Source organism: Rissa tridactyla, chromosome 1 (assembly GCF_028500815.1).
Source record: "Rissa tridactyla isolate bRisTri1 chromosome 1, bRisTri1.patW.cur.20221130, whole genome shotgun sequence".
NCBI lineage: Eukaryota > Metazoa > Chordata > Aves > Charadriiformes > Laridae > Rissa > Rissa tridactyla.
Window position 1 is genome coordinate 218,714,091 of NC_071466.1, and position 16,520 is coordinate 218,730,610.

General features: G+C 61.3%; 1 protein-coding gene across 1 annotated transcript in view; it reads right to left on the bottom strand.

Moving 5' to 3' along the window:
* Positions 1-16,520, bottom strand: part of SBF1 (SET binding factor 1) — an 88,466-nt gene that overhangs the window by 20,276 nt on the left and 51,670 nt on the right. The window contains 12 exon segments of the mRNA XM_054199968.1: positions 210-414; positions 1,432-1,530; positions 1,729-1,857; positions 4,334-4,447; positions 4,831-4,908; positions 5,623-5,736; positions 6,609-6,717; positions 8,015-8,147; positions 8,699-8,804; positions 11,828-11,938; positions 14,849-14,983; positions 15,195-15,332. Coding sequence (XP_054055943.1) covers positions 210-414; positions 1,432-1,530; positions 1,729-1,857; positions 4,334-4,447; positions 4,831-4,908; positions 5,623-5,736; positions 6,609-6,717; positions 8,015-8,147; positions 8,699-8,804; positions 11,828-11,938; positions 14,849-14,983; positions 15,195-15,332 — 1,471 coding nt within the window.

Genomic DNA, 16,520 nt, shown 5'->3' on the forward strand with positions numbered 1-16,520 from the left:
CCCTCACTGGCTGATAGACTCCAGGGAGCTCTAAGCACCCCAAGGGACAGAAGCTAACGGGGACAGTGCTGCTGCTTCTCCAAAGCAGGTTTTGCTGATGTGGGACCCTCAGACAGGCCGTAGTGTGAAAAGGAGCCAGTGACACCACGGCAAAGCTCCTCCTGAGCAGGGTTTCTCTCCACAGGGCAAGACCCTCTGCGCACACGTACCAATGGGGGGTCCTGATGGCACCATGCATTTCTTCTCTGCCTTCACAGCAGGAGGAGCCGTCTGCAGCTTGGCCGTGGCCTGGTCAATGATCCACTGCACCGTCCCCTCATCCAGACGGGGAAAAGGCTTCTGGTGGAGGCGCAGGTGACAACCTTCCGTGGGCTTCTGCACCTTGTGCATGGTCACCGCGGGGTAGGGGTTCTCCTGGCACAGCAAAGACAGCTTCTTTTCAGGCATGTGGCCATCACGCATCCTCTGGCAGGGCTGGAGCCCCAGCAAGGCATCCTTCAGCAACCTCCGCTGCTCTGAGGCCAAACACCCTCCCAGCTGGTACCTACAACCCCCAGAAACCGGCAGCCCCAAGGGCAGGCTGTGTGGGCAGCAGTGCCGGCACGCTCTGCTCCCAGGAGCCGCAAGGACAGCTCGCTTTGTCCATGGACACAACAGCGAGCAAAGCACCACACAGGAGCTCCGGCCTGAGACGGCAAAGGGCCCCATGGGCGCTGCTCTGCTTTCAGAAGACCTTTGCTGGCCCGCCCTGGATCAGACAACAAGTGCTGCAACTGCTCTGGAGCAAAGGCATGGGGTGCCTGATGCCCAGGCCAACTGAAGCTGAGGAATCACAGAATCACAGAAGGGTTTGGGTTGAAGGGACCTTAAAGGCCACCCAGTGCCACCCCCTGCCCTGGGCAGGGACACCTCCCACCAGCCCACGTTGCTCCAAGCCCCGTCCAACCTGGCCTTGAACCCCTCCAGGGATGGGGCAGCCACAGCTTCTCTGGGCAACCTGGCCCAGGGGCTCACCACCCTCACAGCAAAGGATTTCTTCCCAATATCTCATCCCAATCTCCCTCTTCCAGTGTAAAACCCTTCCCCCTCGTCCCGTGGCTCGCCTCCCTGAGCCAGAGTCCCTCCCCAGCTTTCCTGGAGTCCCTTTAGGGACTGGAAGGGGCTGGAAGGTCTCCCCGGCGCCTTCTCTTCTCCAGGCTGAACCCCCCCAACTCCCAGCCTGTCGAATCCCGCTCCTGACAGCAGCTCACACCAGGCCAGACCCTGCTGAGCCCGACAGCAGGTGCCCTGCCACGTGTGACAGCGCAGGGTGGGACAGGATTATGCTCCAGGAAGAGTTTACGGAGGGAGGACAGACCCAGTCTATCCCTGCCCCAAACATTCCCCCCTTGAGCAGTTTCCCCCTCCTGCGCTCGGGTCTCCAGGACTCACATTTTTGTAAAGTTTCTCCGCCAGCTCCTTGATGTGCCGCAGTATTTTCTGCTTGTTCCCCTCTTCTGCGCGCATGCGCTTCACTTCGTAAGCCACAAGCTGGGAGACGAAGAGACAGGTGAGAGGAGCAGCTGGGCAGGATCCGGCCGCCCTCCCCATAGCCCAGCTCCATCCCCGGGTGCAATGCTGCAGCCAGAGTGTCCCAGCAGATCCCCGGCTGTCCCTCGAGCGGCAGGGAGAGCTGAGGATGTGCAGGACAGCTGGGCAGGGGTTTGCTGCTCCCATACTGCCGCTTACCTCATCGAACAGGTCGATGGAGCGGTACGGGGCCCCCCGCTCGGTCACGAAGCCAGCGAACGCCATGCCCTCCAGCACCTTGGTGAGGAAGTCGTCCTCCGTCAGCCCCCTCTGCCCAAGGAAGGCTGCCTGGAAGAGGGGAGAACGCGCCGTCAGCAGCACTGCCCGGGCATCAGGTCTCCCAGCTGACATGGCAGCCTGGGTGACACCATCACCGCAGCGAAGGACAGGGGCCCGTGTGGCAGTGGGGCCATGCCATCTCCTTCCCCGTCCCACATGGGCACAGGGATGGGGTCTGCACAGAAACCTGCATCTCTGGCCCGCGGCAGTGACACACTTGCAGCAGGACAGGCTCGGTGGCAAGTGAGGAGCACCAGCCCCAGCCCTGGGGGAAGCAGGGGCACAGCAGCTGCAGGCTCCTTCTGGCAGCTGTGACAGGGACCTCATCCTGAGCAACGCTGGTTCACCCCCCCTCCTCCCCAAACCTGCCTCTGAAGGAGCCTCTCGGCAGCGCCACAAAGGGAGCCTGAAGCACAGGTTTCCTGTGTCTGCAGAGAATCACAGGATGGTTTGGCCTGAAGAGACCTTTAAAGGCCACCCAGTGCCACCCCCTGCCCTGGGCAGGGACACCTCCCACCAGCCCACGTTGCTCCAAGCCCCGTCCAACCTGGCCTTGAACCCCTCCAGGGATGGGGCAGCCACAGCGTCTCTGGGCAACCTGGCTCAGGGCTCACCCCCCTCATGGCAATTTCTTCCCAATATCTCATCCCAATCTCCCTCTTCCAGTGTAAAACCCTTCCCCCTTGTCCCATGGCTCCCCTCCCTGAGCCAGAGTCCCTCCCCAGCTTTCCTGGAGCCCCTTGAGGGACTGGAAGGTCTCCCCGGCACCTTCTCTTCTCCAGGCTGAACCCCCCCAGCTCTCTCAGCCTGTCCCCACAGCAGAGGGGCTCCAGCCCTCCCAGCATCTCCGGGGCCTCCTCCGGCCCCGCTCCAACAGCTCCGTGTCTCTCCTGTGCTGCAGAAAGCCCTTAGGCCTCTCCCCTCGGCAGATGGACACAGGAGCTCATCCCACATGAGCACCGCCAGCTGCAGCCCACCACGTTCCTGCAGGAGCAGCTGGTGGGAACAGCCCTCGCTCCTCCCAACGCCGTCGCCCGCTCGCTGCACCCTGACTCAGCGAGAGGGGCAGGACAGGGGTGCTATGGCAGGGACCGCTCACCCACAGACCTCGGGCCACTCTGCCATCTACGCTCGCCCTCCTGGCCACTCTGGGGAGGAGCTGGCCCAGCCCCGTTCTGGGGCAAGGAGCCGAGGGGCGCAGGGCTTGGTGCTGGAGCCACGGGCGCTGCACCAGAACACGGGCTGCTGAGTCCCGCGGCCCTGCACCCGGTGGGAGGAGGCAGAGGTGCTGCTGTGACCAAGGCAGCAAATAAGTGAAATTCAGGCTATTTTGTACCATATACCATTTCTGTGTGCAATGATTTTATGAAATGTAAGTTCACGATGTAGTTTTATGTTTTATGAAAGGGCATTTTCTCATGTTTACTGCATGTTTATGATTTTATGGAACTACTGAATCTTTGCTGGGAATAACCTTTTATTGAGCATTAAAAAAAAAATAGTTCAAAACCCTTATGAACACGCTGCTGACTTTAAATGTCCGGGACCAGCGCACATGATACAGTGCCGAGCAGCACTGGTGATGCACGAGCCCCGGCCGTGCACGGTGCGTGCGTGGTCCCACGCAGCTTTCGTGGGGACAAGGCATCGTCCCCTTGACCTCGGGGCAGGCTGGGCAGAGGGTTCCGACAGCCGTAAGGTCCTCAGCGACCTGCACGACTGTGGCAGGGCTGCCGGCTGCAAGATGTGGCCACCCCAAGCCACAACGCTCGAGTCCCTCTGCTCTCGCTCCCCGTCTGTCGCCTTCTCCTGTGTCAGGTCTCCTCCCAAACGCTTCAAGCTTCTCCCCGCTCTCCCTGCCCCGCCAGCCTTTCCAGCAGAGAGGACACCCCAGAAGCGCCCGGGAAGGCAGACCCTGCCTCCTTCCTCTCCCCACATCTTAAGAAAACCCTCTCCCCTCCTGGGGGACCCCCCTCCCCACCAGGACACGAGGGACACCTTCTCTGAGCCTCAAAGGCTGCTGGACACCAGGCACCCAGGACGCCAGCTGCATCTGACCACACACGGGCATAAACAGGGAAGCGCCATCTGACCCGCGAGACCTCGGGACGGTCAAGGACAAACAAGGGCTGCAGGTGGACCCGGGGAAGAGGTCACTTGCTGCAAACACAGAACTGCCTTCTAGATATAGCTGTATTTGTGCAAACCTCTTCGCACGTCAGCCCGTCCCAACCTCCGCTCAACCCACCTGGGGAAGAGCTATTCCACAGGAACAGTTTGAAAAAATAATTCTGTTGCAGGGAGAGGAGGTGGTGGAGCAGATGGAGGCACCACAGACACACGCTCCCTGCCCTCCCGCGCTGCCCAGGGCCCATCACACCGCTCCCAGCAGCTGGTTTTCCCCCAGGGGGCTCAGACTGGAGCCAGGCTGGTGCCAGAGGTGCTGGGCAGCCCTGACACACATGTGCCCATGCCGGCGCCTCACCTTATGGAATCGGATGACGGGCTCAGGATGGATGCGGATGATGTGCAGACACCAGCGATAGCCCTGAAGCAGCTGTGCAAACAAGCGGAGGAAGACAGCCCGGATCTCCTTATCCTGGGAAGAGGGAAGGACAGCGTGGTCACAGCGTAGTCAGGTGGAGGGTGCAGATGAGCCAGCCCAGGGGACAGGAATTTACACCCAGCACAGAGGCGAGGGGATCAAACCACACATCAGGGTCAGCTTCTGCTGAGCGGGGCAGGAAACTCAGCAGAGATTCCAGGGAAAAAGGGACACGGCAGGCGGGGTTCACCGTCCTGCCTCCCCTTCACAGCAGCCCTGACACTGCACGCAGCAGAAAGGGAGCTCTCACAGCCCCGGGGTTTGCTGAAGTACCCAGAAGTTTGGTGTCTGCCTCCAGCAAACCCGGCACCGCTGGTTTCCAGGCCATGACCGCATGGTTTCCAGGAGGGGTCCCTCTCCCTCCCCGCTCCACTCACCTGCATTTTGAGAGAAGAGGCGGAAATCGTTGAAGGGGGGAATGCAAGATCTGCCACCTCCAGCTCCGGGTCCAAGACCTGCACAGACAAGGCACACAGCAGGCTCAGCAGGGGCATAGGGGGGGGTCTTCGCCTTCACAGCTGGAAAAAGCAAAGCCGCATTCTCCAGGGACCCAACAGCACCCCAGAAAGGCCCGAAGGGCTTGGAAACAAACCCAGGGGGCTGGAACCACCAGGTACCAGAAAACACTCTGTCGTGCGAGGGAAGCCTCAAGGCCGGACCCTTCCTGGCAAAGCCCTGGAGCACGGAGCCCGGGACAGCTCAGCCAAGAGCAGCAGGGAAGGGGGAGATGTACGGGAGGGCTGGGGGCTCGGCACCGGGGGGCTGTGACAGAGCCAGTCCCCCTGCTCTCCCCGGCGACAGCCGAGGGGCAGAAGCTGACGCGTGCAGCATTTGTCTGGCGCAGCTGCCCTGGGCACACTCTGGCATGGCCGGGGGAACGCGCCAGCAGCCAGAAAAGCTCCGGAGCCACAGCTGCTTCCTGCCCGCAGGCTGGGAGCCAGCCGCCCGATTCCCAGAAACCTTTGGCAGAAAAACCCTCTCTGGCACTGCCACGCACGAGGCCATCAGCACCAGGAAAGGTCTCCTCTGACATGGTCAGCAGGACCTCGGGATATGGACCTCTGCTCTTGGAGGAGTTCCTGCTGCTCCGCTCCCAGCTCCCCTCGGAAATGTGTATGGCTCCCGAGGTGTTCACACTCCGCAGAAGGGGGAAAGGCTGTGACACTTACCATGGAGAGGGCTTCCCGGGTCTGCTGGAGCAGGGGTTCGGGGAGCAGGGAGATATGTACACACTCGGGGACATTCACTGTCCCCCCGTCCAGGTCTGCGATGACAACATCCAGCTGGAAGTGGCAGGAGAGGTGTGAGACACGGCCCAGCTTTCCGACACCCCACCACCACCTCCCACTGGGTGACGGAGTGCTAGCGAGGGGGTACGCCCAGCTCAGGACAGGAGGGCTTGGCAACGGTCTGTCTCCTCTCCATCCCCTGCAAACACTCTAGCCGCCCTCAGGAGTTATTTTCTCTTACCCCCTGTCACCAAACCCAAGTGTTTGCCAGTATGCAAGCCATGAAGGGATCCTATCACCAGCTGTCGTGGTTTGGGCAAAACTGGTTCTGTTTTAGCTCAAACCAGGACACCAGTGAAGGTGGCAGGGGGAGGACAACCTGGCAGGAGAGGGATGCAGCTTTGCGCAGCAGGCGCCTGCCCTGACTTTGTGGCATCAGCCCGGGTGAGGCGTCAGACACCGAGCCCGGCCCAACACAGAGGCCATCCTGCCTCACCAGAGCGGCACGCTGCGCTTTGTTCAGGAGGCTGCGGGAAAGCTTGTTTCAGTTTAGATCAGACTCATTACGCTTTGACTGAATTCAGCTTCTGAACTGCAGTCTGAAGTGCCAACCCAGCCTCTTGGACCAGCGCTGCCAGCTGAGTTTCAAAACCAAGTCCCCGGCTCGCCCCAGCCGCTGGTGTGCAGGCTCGGCAGCCCAGAGCCCCGCCGCCGCGTGGCCCAGCCGGCCCTGCTTGGCTCGTGCGCCCAGCTGGACCGCAGCCCGGGCTGGCCGGCACCAACAAGCGGAGCCTGTGCGTGCCGGCGTGCTCAGCCGGCTGCCCTGAACACCCTCAGCACAGCATTTGCTGCTATCTGAGCCTCCTGGCACGCGACCCCTGCTTCTTCCTAGGACCATTTCTGCTCCCGGCAGAAGGGACTCTCACCAGCTCCTGCGTCTCCGACTGGAAGATGGAGTGGACCCCGATAATGAAGGGCGTCGGGGTGCTCAGTACCTCAAGGAGCTGTGCAGGCAAGATGGGCACGTAGGTGAAGCTGCAACCAAAAAAGAGCATCGCTGCAGCTGGTCGAGCCCTGCTCCCCACCCAAGCACCGTCCTCGACACCAGCTGACGATCCCCCCCCAGAGGTGGTGGGGTGACCGTGTTCCCGGGACAGCAGGCTTTCTCCTGCCACTCGCAGCCCTTCAGACAGTACGTGCCCTACAGCTGCGCAAGGCTTCTGAGGGCTCCTTGGACACTGACCACGAGCACTCTGTGGCCCTGGAGTTATAATCTAAGTCTGACCAAGGGAAAGGTTTCCAGCAGAGCAATTTAACTCCAAAAGAAAGCTTTCTTTGGAATACAAACAGCCCTTCTGCAGCCCGGGGCTATGGCAGGCCAGCATGGAAACAGTGCAACAGGAGCCGGCAGCAACAATGGCCTGTCTATCCCCACTGTCCTACTTGGGAGATGCGCAAACAACCCCAGTAGCGGCCAGTCTGCGAGCCGGCGTCCCCCTCGCTGGACGGACCCCACGGGTCACAGCATCACCCGCTCCTCAGGGCTGGGGCGAGCGGGGTGCCAGTCGTCCCGCAGGAGTCACCGCAGCGGCTTGGCCACCACCACCACCGGCCCCTTAACAAACGCCCTGTATATGAGCGTGTCCCCTCCTAGGGAGGGCAGAATTTGTACCACGGCTTTCTGGAAGCCTCCCAGTGTCCGGCCTCCCCGTTCAGCCAGACTCCGTGCCCAGGGCTGGGACGGAGGGCTGCCAGCAGGAGCGGCGCACTGAGGCTCTGTGTTCTGCACGGGCTGCAACGTGGCTGGGAGAAGGGAGAGGGGATGGATTCTGGAGAGATAAGGACCTCTGGCCTCTCTCACACGGACCACGGGCACTGCTGGACCACGTCCTGTGGCCGGACGGGCTCACTTCCCTCTGTCAAGCGTCGCCATGGCTAAGAATAGTGCATGCCAGCAGCTCCTGCAGCTGCAGACACTGCTGGTAATGCCTCGCTCCTGCTTCCAGTGCTACAGCCCTGGAGAGGAGGGAGCCAGGGCTGGAAGGTTCATACCCCTTTGCTGCCGTGGACACACTCTGGAATTACATTGCTGCGCACGACAAAGACTTCAGGAAAGGGGCATTCAGCACAGCCAAGACCTGTGGGCATTCGCCCTTTGCCGGCAGCACCCAAAACACAGCCATCGCAGCTCTGAACCCAGGAGGCAGCGAGAGCGGGAAGCCCGGGGCAGGCAGGGCAGCCCGCATGGGCTCGGCAGGCGGCTGTGCGCTGGCTGGCTCCAGGTCGCTGTCGGAGGGGCTGAGGGGCTCCAGGACCGATGGGGTTCCCTCACCTGTACTTGAGGGGGAACATAAGCGCAAGGAGAGCCCGGCAGGCGTCAGTCAGCCTCTGGTAACTGCTGGAGAGAAACAGGATCTTGTGTTCGGTAAGTGCTGCACAGAAGAGATACAGCACGTTGGTGATGCCTGGAGAGAAAGGGAGAGAAGAGCGCTCAGAAATGAGGGTTCCCCTCTCGCACCCCACCAGAGACCACTAATCCCCACCCGGGCTGGATCCCACTCCCCATCTCCACGTTCTGCACAGCAGAGGAGCTCAACTCCCTCCCAGAGAGGCACTGCTGGGTCACCCATGTACGCGCTCCCCCAAGGAAGCCCCTCTTCCGAGAGATGCTCAGCAGCTCTCCCGAGCTGTCAGTGTCCTTTAATCAGAGGCGCAAGGCTAATGGCAGCAGCACACCTCCGGGCACTCCTTCCTGCCCCCCAGGCTGTTTCCCATGAGATTTGGCAACACGTCTGTGCCCGAGGTGCCCGGTTCCTGCCCTCCTGGGAAAGGAATGGCAATGTGGGGCCGGGGAGGGCTCAGTCGGAGGTGGCTGCAGCTGGAAGAGAGCCCTGAGCTGCCAAGCTGGGCTCAGGAGTGCGGTGGGAAGCGACGTGCAGGGAACTCCAGCCCAGGACGCGGCCAGCTGGCTTTGGCACCAGCCCCAATGAGAAGGACGTGTGGGGAGAAGTCTCACCAAGCTGGCGGAAGAGCAGGGCCACGCTGCAGCTGCTGACGGGAAGCGAGTCATTGATGGGTGTCTGGATCACCTGCCTGTCCCCTGCTCCCAGAGAGATCGTCCTCTGCAAGAGAAAACAGAGCTGGTCACCGGCTGGCCACCCCAGCAAGGGGCGAGCACAAGCATCGAGGACAAGCCTCGCCAAGCCAGCAGCAGCCCCGATTTCCCCAGCACTTGTGACCAGGGCGACGGTGCCCTCAGCACAACCCTCGCACCCAACAGGGCAGCGTGTCCTACCACGGCAGCACGGCTGGAGCCCGGCTGCTGCAGGAAGAGGGACGAGCACCCTGCAACAACACACACCGTGTACTTGGCTGTGGCCACGGGCTAACGGGAGGAACGAGACCTGCTGAAACGGCCGGCAGTCCCAGCCAGCACGAGCAACTCCTGGACGGCTGTCAGAAGGCGGCAGCAAGCCCTGAGACCCGCGCGGTGGCACAGCACACGAGGGCTCTCCGGGATCCAGCACCCAGAGGGAACGGCTCGCCCACGCCATGCCCAGCCAGGCAAAGGAGCTGCATCAGCTCCGCAGCCTCTCACGTCGGATGGGGCTCCTCCTCGGACGGCCCCCGGTGGAAGGGCTGGGGACAGACAGACTGGGCACGGTCTCATTGCTTCTTCTCCAATGTAATTTTTTCCCAGACCTAAGCTCATTCCCAGTGGCACGGAGAAGCCTACACATCCCCAGCCTCTCCCCAGGCTGCAGGACCAGCTGACGGGCCCTCTCCTCCTCTTTCTCCACCTCTCCAGGGAAAAGACTCCTCTGCAATAGCAGGTTTCGCCATGCAACCCACCTCCTCGCTCAGCCCCTGCGGCCGCCAGAGCTCACGCCACCACAACAGCCCAGAAATCTGCTGCTGAACGCCTTCTTCCTGGCAGAGCAGAACCAACACCCCTGACCTGGTCTTCCAGACCGGGCCACCACGTTCTCACGACCCCCAGAGAGCGGGCTCACAGAGGGGCGAAGCGTGCACAGGAGCCTGCTGCAGTGCAGGAACGCAGCCCCATACCAGAGCCCCCGTCCCCGCTGCCAGCAGCGGCACACGCGGACACACGCACACCCGGGGGGGCTCTGAGACAAACAGAGCCCAGAGCATCCTCTGCTGCACCAGCTGCAGCCTCTGCCACCCTCAAGAGCAATAAAAGGGAGGCTGCTAACGAGGAGACAGACCCAAGGAAAGAAAAGGTGTGCGTACCGCTGCTTCGTCGTCCGCGTCAAGCTGAGATAGAGACAGACAGAGATAGCACAGTCAGTTAGAAACACACAGAGACAGCAAGACAATGGGGATGACGAACACAGGCAGAGGCCAACAATGAGCAGGGACCAGCACCCTTGGCGAGGAGACGCACATACACACACACACAAAGCACGAGCAATGGCTACTGCACTGGAAAGGAGCGGTTGGACACAGCAGGAGAACAGGTAAAGCACAGGAGGGACGTGCCACCAACACACTGCCCTCCCTGCAGCACACTACTTGTTCCCACAGCACAGGGCGATCCTGCAAGAACTGGGAGGTGAGGAATAATTGTGCCAAAAAGCGGTGTTCAGCGAGCCACGGCGGCTTGGGGAGCCGCCCTCTCCCGTACTGCCGCTCACACGTCCCACCAGGGAGGAACCAGATGGAGTCGGACAGACCCGGGCAGAGCCTGCAGGGTTGCGATTGCTCTCGCCCTCAGCGCGAGCGAACCCGGGATGCTTGGCACGCTGTCACGGCCCCAGATTTCTCCTCCGGAGGACTCGGATCCAACTGCCATCCATCCCTCTCCCACCCTCCCAGGACCTGCATGGCTCCGGATCACCAGAGGAAGCACCAAAACTGTGGTGGGCCATGACGACAGCCCAAGGGGCACCGCTTCTGCCCAGCAGAAAGCCCCCGCCCAAGAAGCCTGCTCAGACCCAGGGGTTCCTGACAGCAGCCTCCCCTCGGGGTCACGGGCTGCAGTGGTGGAAGAAACCGCTCTCTCAAGACAGCAGGGACCTGCAGCGCTGCCCCAGCCCTGCAAAGGCTCCTCCGCTTGGATGCAGACTGGGTGCAAGAGAATTAAATGGCATTTTTTGCTGGGGGAAGTGGAGCTCAGCTGAAAGTGAAGCCACTGGAGGAGACAAGTGCATGTCCGCCGTTATGTTCCAGGTGTTAGCATGGCAGAAGAGCTCCAGGGCGCTACGCTGCTGTCTCCAAATGCCTCCTGCCAGAGGGTCCAGCTGGGCTCTTTCCGCTTCTGTCATCTCCAAGTCAGCTTCAATTAGCCCTCCCTTACCCATCTGCTGCTCAGATGAGTGCGACCGAGCCCAGCTGGCCTTCCCGGAGCAGGAGGAGCACTGCCAGGGCAGCACATGGCTCAGAGGGGACAAACAGGAGGGGTCTTCGATGGCCTCGGTTCTGGGCACAAGCGAGGCCCCTGCTCCTCCAGCCCGGTCCATCAGGATGCTGATGGCCACGCACAGGCACAAGCCAGCGGTGTGAAGAGGGAGCTCCAAACTGCTCGTCTGGCAAATGTCAGCCTCGCTCGGCCCGTCTCCCCAGGACTGCCTCGTCCCCGCTCTCACAGATGGCCGGTGGCCACTTGGCTCTGGAGCAGCTCTGCAGGCAATCAGACAGGCCTGAGCAGAGGAGCGAGACCTCCCTGGTGCAGGAATGACCAGAGACCATGGAATTGTTTGCACAGATCGATGGGTGACTACGTCAGCCAGCTCGTGGTCAAGCCACCCCAGCTCCCTCGTGGAGGGAGCAAGGAGCCAAACCCGAGCTGCCTGGGCAGGGCAAGCTGTAGCTAAGCGAAGCAGCAAGTTCTTCGCAGCTGATGTAGGAGCTGAGCGGCACCAAATCGCAGAGGTTTGTTGTTTCTACTCAGAAGCACTTGGGAAGGCACTGCCTGCACTAGCCAAGCACTTGCCAGTGGCAGTGCGCTGCGGCAGCTCCTCCGTTGCCAGTGCGCTGAGCCAGAGTCTGCCCACGAGCCTGGCTCAGCTCATCACAGCACAGCAAAACCAGAACAGAGCTGAGGGAAACACCCCTGCTGCTGTCAGAGCTGCTGAGGGGGCAGAAGCAGGAGAGGTGGAGAGGGAAGGGGCAGGTCACCCACCTGAGCTCCCCCGGTGATGGGGATGGTACACGTCAGGAGGTTCCCAATGACGTTCTCCAGGGACACGCTCAGTCCGTCCACGTAGATGGTATAGATCAAACCCAGGCTGTTCTGGAGAGGAAAGCACAGCACAGCTGAGCACCAGGGGGACACAGGTGTGTACAGGCACAGCTGGGGAGGCTCCAGTTGGGAGCACCGTCACATGGAGGGCACCCAGTGCTTGTCAGACTGTGACAGTCAACTCTTGGGTGCAGTGCTCAAGGTCTTCCCCCCCAGACCTCTCACAGGGAGTCCTCATCAGCAGGGACAGGATATTTGGTACGTACTCAGTTTGCTCAGCCAGCAGCACCTCCCCAGCCCAGCACCGACCCCACCAGCGCCGTCCACAGACGTGCCCCTGGGCTAGAGCCCAGCGGGAGCAGCATGGAGCAAGTTCAAAAGCTCCAGGGGCAGAGGTGACTGAAAAGAGCTGGACTTCAGCAGCCCCACGCGCCGCCGTCCCTGCAGATTCACATCAAGTCTCACAAAAACCCCAAGCAAGGGACGGGAAGGAGCCCCACGTCTCCAGCAAGGGCTGGGCGAGACACCTGGCTGGGCCCTGCTCCGCTGGCATCTGGACACGGCCCTGAACACCAGGCTTCGGCTTTCCGTCAGCCCCAAAGTGGTCAGGCTGCTCAAGTGGGTGATCTTCGGAGGTCCCTTCCAACTGAAATACTTCACTTCTACCCTACCCTACCCTACCCTAATTCTATTTTATTTCTACTTTATTTATACTTTCTTTCTTTCTTTCTTTTCTTTTCAGGAAGCAACACCAGCTCCAGCACCGAGGGATTTAGGGGGCGCAAGCATGGGGCAGCCGTTCAACACAGCTCTAACACACAGATGAATAAGGAATTTGAGGAATTTGTCTCCAAGGCACCCTCTGGGTGTGTTTTTTTTAACTCAAACCACCTCCCCACTCAGTGAGGAAAAGAGAAAACACAAATACTGGGGCTTTGGAGAGGAGGAGGCCACTGCACGCTGGAATAACCGAGTGAAGAGCGAGCTCACGCTCCTGCACATTCCCCATCAGTGGGGAAGGCTCCTGGTGGAACGTGCGCAGGGCCTGACCTCACGCCGAGCAAGAGGCAGACTCAGTCCAGCACCGTGCTGACCAAGAGGACCACCAGGTCCAGGTCTTGGGCTACAGAAACCTCTGATCAGAGAAGAGAAGGAGCCACAACAACCCGGGGCTTGTGCTGGGGAAGCAGGAGGCTGCACTGCAAAACTGGGCAGTGAAATTTTCACAGTTCAGCCACGGGGCAAAGGCAGGGGCAGGGAGAGGCAAACGGAGGTTCTGCCACCCTCTGCGCCTGCAAGTGGGGCTGCTTTGGCTCCCCTCGGGCAGCTCAGACCCCGCACCCACAGCCCACGCTCCAAGACCCCCTGGGGACAGCCAGCGACGAGTCTGGGTTTGTGTCACAGACGGACAATTCAAGGAATGAAACCAGGCAGCCAAACGCGCAATGCAAACGCTACTGGGCCTCCTGGCAAACCCAGCCAGGTACGCAGGGACCAAAACGAGCCATTTCCACGCGGTCTGCCGGGGAGAAGCTCTGGCAGGAAACATCTGCCATTTGGACCCATGTATCTGACCCGCTCCCCCCAGTCATCCCCAGGCACGGCCGGGTCCTGCCCAGCAGGAGCGGCAGACGCTGCAGCCCCGCTGATCTCCCTCTGCTCTCCCAGGCCTGGAAAACGAACAGCTCCTGTCTTGTAAAGAATTCCAGCGCCACGGAAGGCCAGGCGTGGTAAACCCCATCCCAGACACGAGGATGACCATATGATGCAACTGCTCGCAATGAGGGAAATGGACGGACGATCCAGGCTCATTTCTGTCGACACTCCCTTCTATTTCGGGGTCACTGCTCCCGCTTGCTGGAAGGGAGTCGCGGTTTCACACCACCAACCAGCCGAGACAGGCTTGACTTGGGCTCAGACAACTTTCCCAACAAAATACCGAAGTGTACAACCTTTTTACTGCGAGGGTGGTTGAACACCGTCACAGGCTGCCCAGAGAAGTTGTACAGTCTCCATCCGTGGAGATACTCAAAACCCAACTGGACGATAATACCCTGGACAACCTGCTCCAGCTGACCCTGCTCGAGCAGGGGTTGGACCAGAGACTCCAGAGGAGCCTCCAACCTCCGTTACGTGGCTTGGGGGTGGGAGTCTGCGAAGCCCAAAGTTTCTGCTGTTTGAACCAGCGCCAGGCCAGAGAACGGAATGATTTTTTTTCCCCTGTCAGTTATTAATGCCTTGAGCACTGAACACCCAGGGGGAACACCATGTGCTCCACTCCCAGAGCGGGCTGTGAACGAGGGGTTCAAGAACAGGGCAGAGCCCAGAAGCGATATCCTCGCGGTGGGAGGGGAAGAGGGAAGGACAGAGCCCGGCCTGGCGGAGAAGGCTGCCCTCCTGCAAGCCCACACCTGGGCACGCCAGCGGAGAGCCCACCGTGAACGCCGGGGGGGCTCCTCCTTCAGACCGCGGGAGCAGCAGGGCAGCCAGGCTGCCCGCTCCGGAGGGGGCTGCCCACACCCCCCTGGCACAATACACACGGAGGCAGTTTGAAACACGCCAGCCTGCAGCCCGTGCCCTCCCCAACCTTTCACAGCTACATAATGCAGCACATGTAAAGAAAATAAAGATGGCAAAGATAAATGCTCCCACAGGAACGGGCTGTTCTTCGTGTTTTTTCTATGAACGAAACAGGGCCAAGGCCACCAGCTGCCTGGCGTGGCCGAGCCCTGGTTTCAGCGTGCAGGTTCAGCGTGCCCCGGCTCCTGGGGCTGGAGTGGGACACGGACAGCAGGCTGGGGATGGGCCGCTCTCCCATGGGTGCTGCCAGGGTGCTCCTGCAGCTTCTGCTCCTGGCAGCGACTACGCAGCTCCCAGTTGCTCCCGGAGCCAGAAGGTCTTTACTAATGTTGCTCCCCTCTCCCTGCTGCCCGCCCTGGCCGCAGTGCATTTTGGACTTACCCTGAACACCTCCGCATGGTCCAGCCGCGACACCAGCACCAGGCTTTTGGGAGCAAAGAGCTGCGCGGGTTGAACGGGAGACGATGGCTCCTCTTCCTCCTCCGCCCCCTCACCATTCCTGGGGTGGCTCTGAGGCTGGGGAGACACGCAGCAGCCAAGTCCCGGGGTTAGAAAAAGGATGCTCTTCCCCCTCCCAAGCCTCCGATGCCAGGGCGCGGATTCCTCCGAGACGGGGAAAGCAGGAACCACTGGCCAAAGCCGAAGGCAGTCGGATGCCTCCCAGACCGTGCTGCCCGACCGCCCTTCCCACCCTGCCCCGCAGACACGGCCTGGCAGCCTGCAGTACCTGTGCGCTCTCGACGGCCTCCCAGAAGGTGAAGCAGGCGCAGTAATGCCGCTCCGAGTTGATGTCGGTCAGCACGGCCACGAAGAAGGTGGGGGGGTTCCTCTCGGTGAAGAGCTGCCAGCCGCTGGGCTGGCAGAACTGCGAGAGAGCACAGGGGAGGGCGGTCAGGGGGGTGTCCTGCCCGCGCCGCTGCCCTCGCTCCCCCGCATCACTTCGGCGGTGGGAGCCGGGAGCTTCGGGGGATTGGATGATGCGAAAGTAAACCGCTGGGTACCGACACCGCCGGATACCGACACCACCGGGTACCGACACCATCAGGTACTGACACGGCCGGGTACCGGCTCCCAGGGACAGGGAGCTTGGTGTGGCAGCACATCACCTACAGAGTATATAGGGAAACAGGGCTGTGCCACCTTCCCTGGCAGCTGCCATGGTCCAGAGAGGGGGGTACACTGGCCAGAGCCTCCCATCCCCTCTGTGGGGGAGAACTGGGCAGGTGTCTCCCCCTCCAGGAGCCGCTTGGAGAAACCCCAGCTTGGAGGAGGGTGAGGGGACGCCCCGGCCGAGCCGGGCACCCTCTGCCACCCTGCGCCCATCCCGGAGCCGCAGGAGCTCCCCTGGCACAGGGGTTGCGAGGAGCGGGGCTGTGCTGTGCAAAGTTACTACCTGCAGCCCGCATGGAGCCTGTGAGGGTTGCCAGGCCCGGCGAGGTCCCTGCAGGCCACCAAGGTGCTGGGTGGCCACACGCGGGCACGGCAGGGACTGCAGGGAGGAAAGGCGATGTGTCCCAGGGCTGCCCCAGGCACTGGTGTCTGCCCCGGGAGGTGGCACTGCTCCCTCGGGACAGGCAGCGGGACAACACCAGCCCAGGCTGTGCCAACACCGCACCCCAGGCAGCTCCCACCACCGTTTTACTGGTTTCTGGGGACTTTCCAAACACCCTCCCCGGGGCCCGTGGGTAATTCCAGCCAGCGGCCACAGGACTCCCCCTGGGTTTCGAAGTCTCAAGGGATTTTTCTTTATTTCCTCAGCATCTGCACTTGGCTGGTGAGGAGCTGTGGAAAATTCCCGACACTTTTGGGACCTCACTGAGAGTGGGACAGCTCAACTCCTCCCGGGGCCACAGCCCAATGGACTCTGAGGACAAGGTGACTTGAGCAAAACGGAGGACGGGAATAAGGCAGCAAAGAGGCCAGACGGGCAGAAAGGGCTGACGTGCTGCAAAGCTGCAGAAATCACTGCTCCAGCCCAAACCCTTGTGAACTGAAGCTGGTTTCAACCAGGTGAACTTTTCCAGCTGTTCTCCGCTGCCCGTGCCCACCCTCA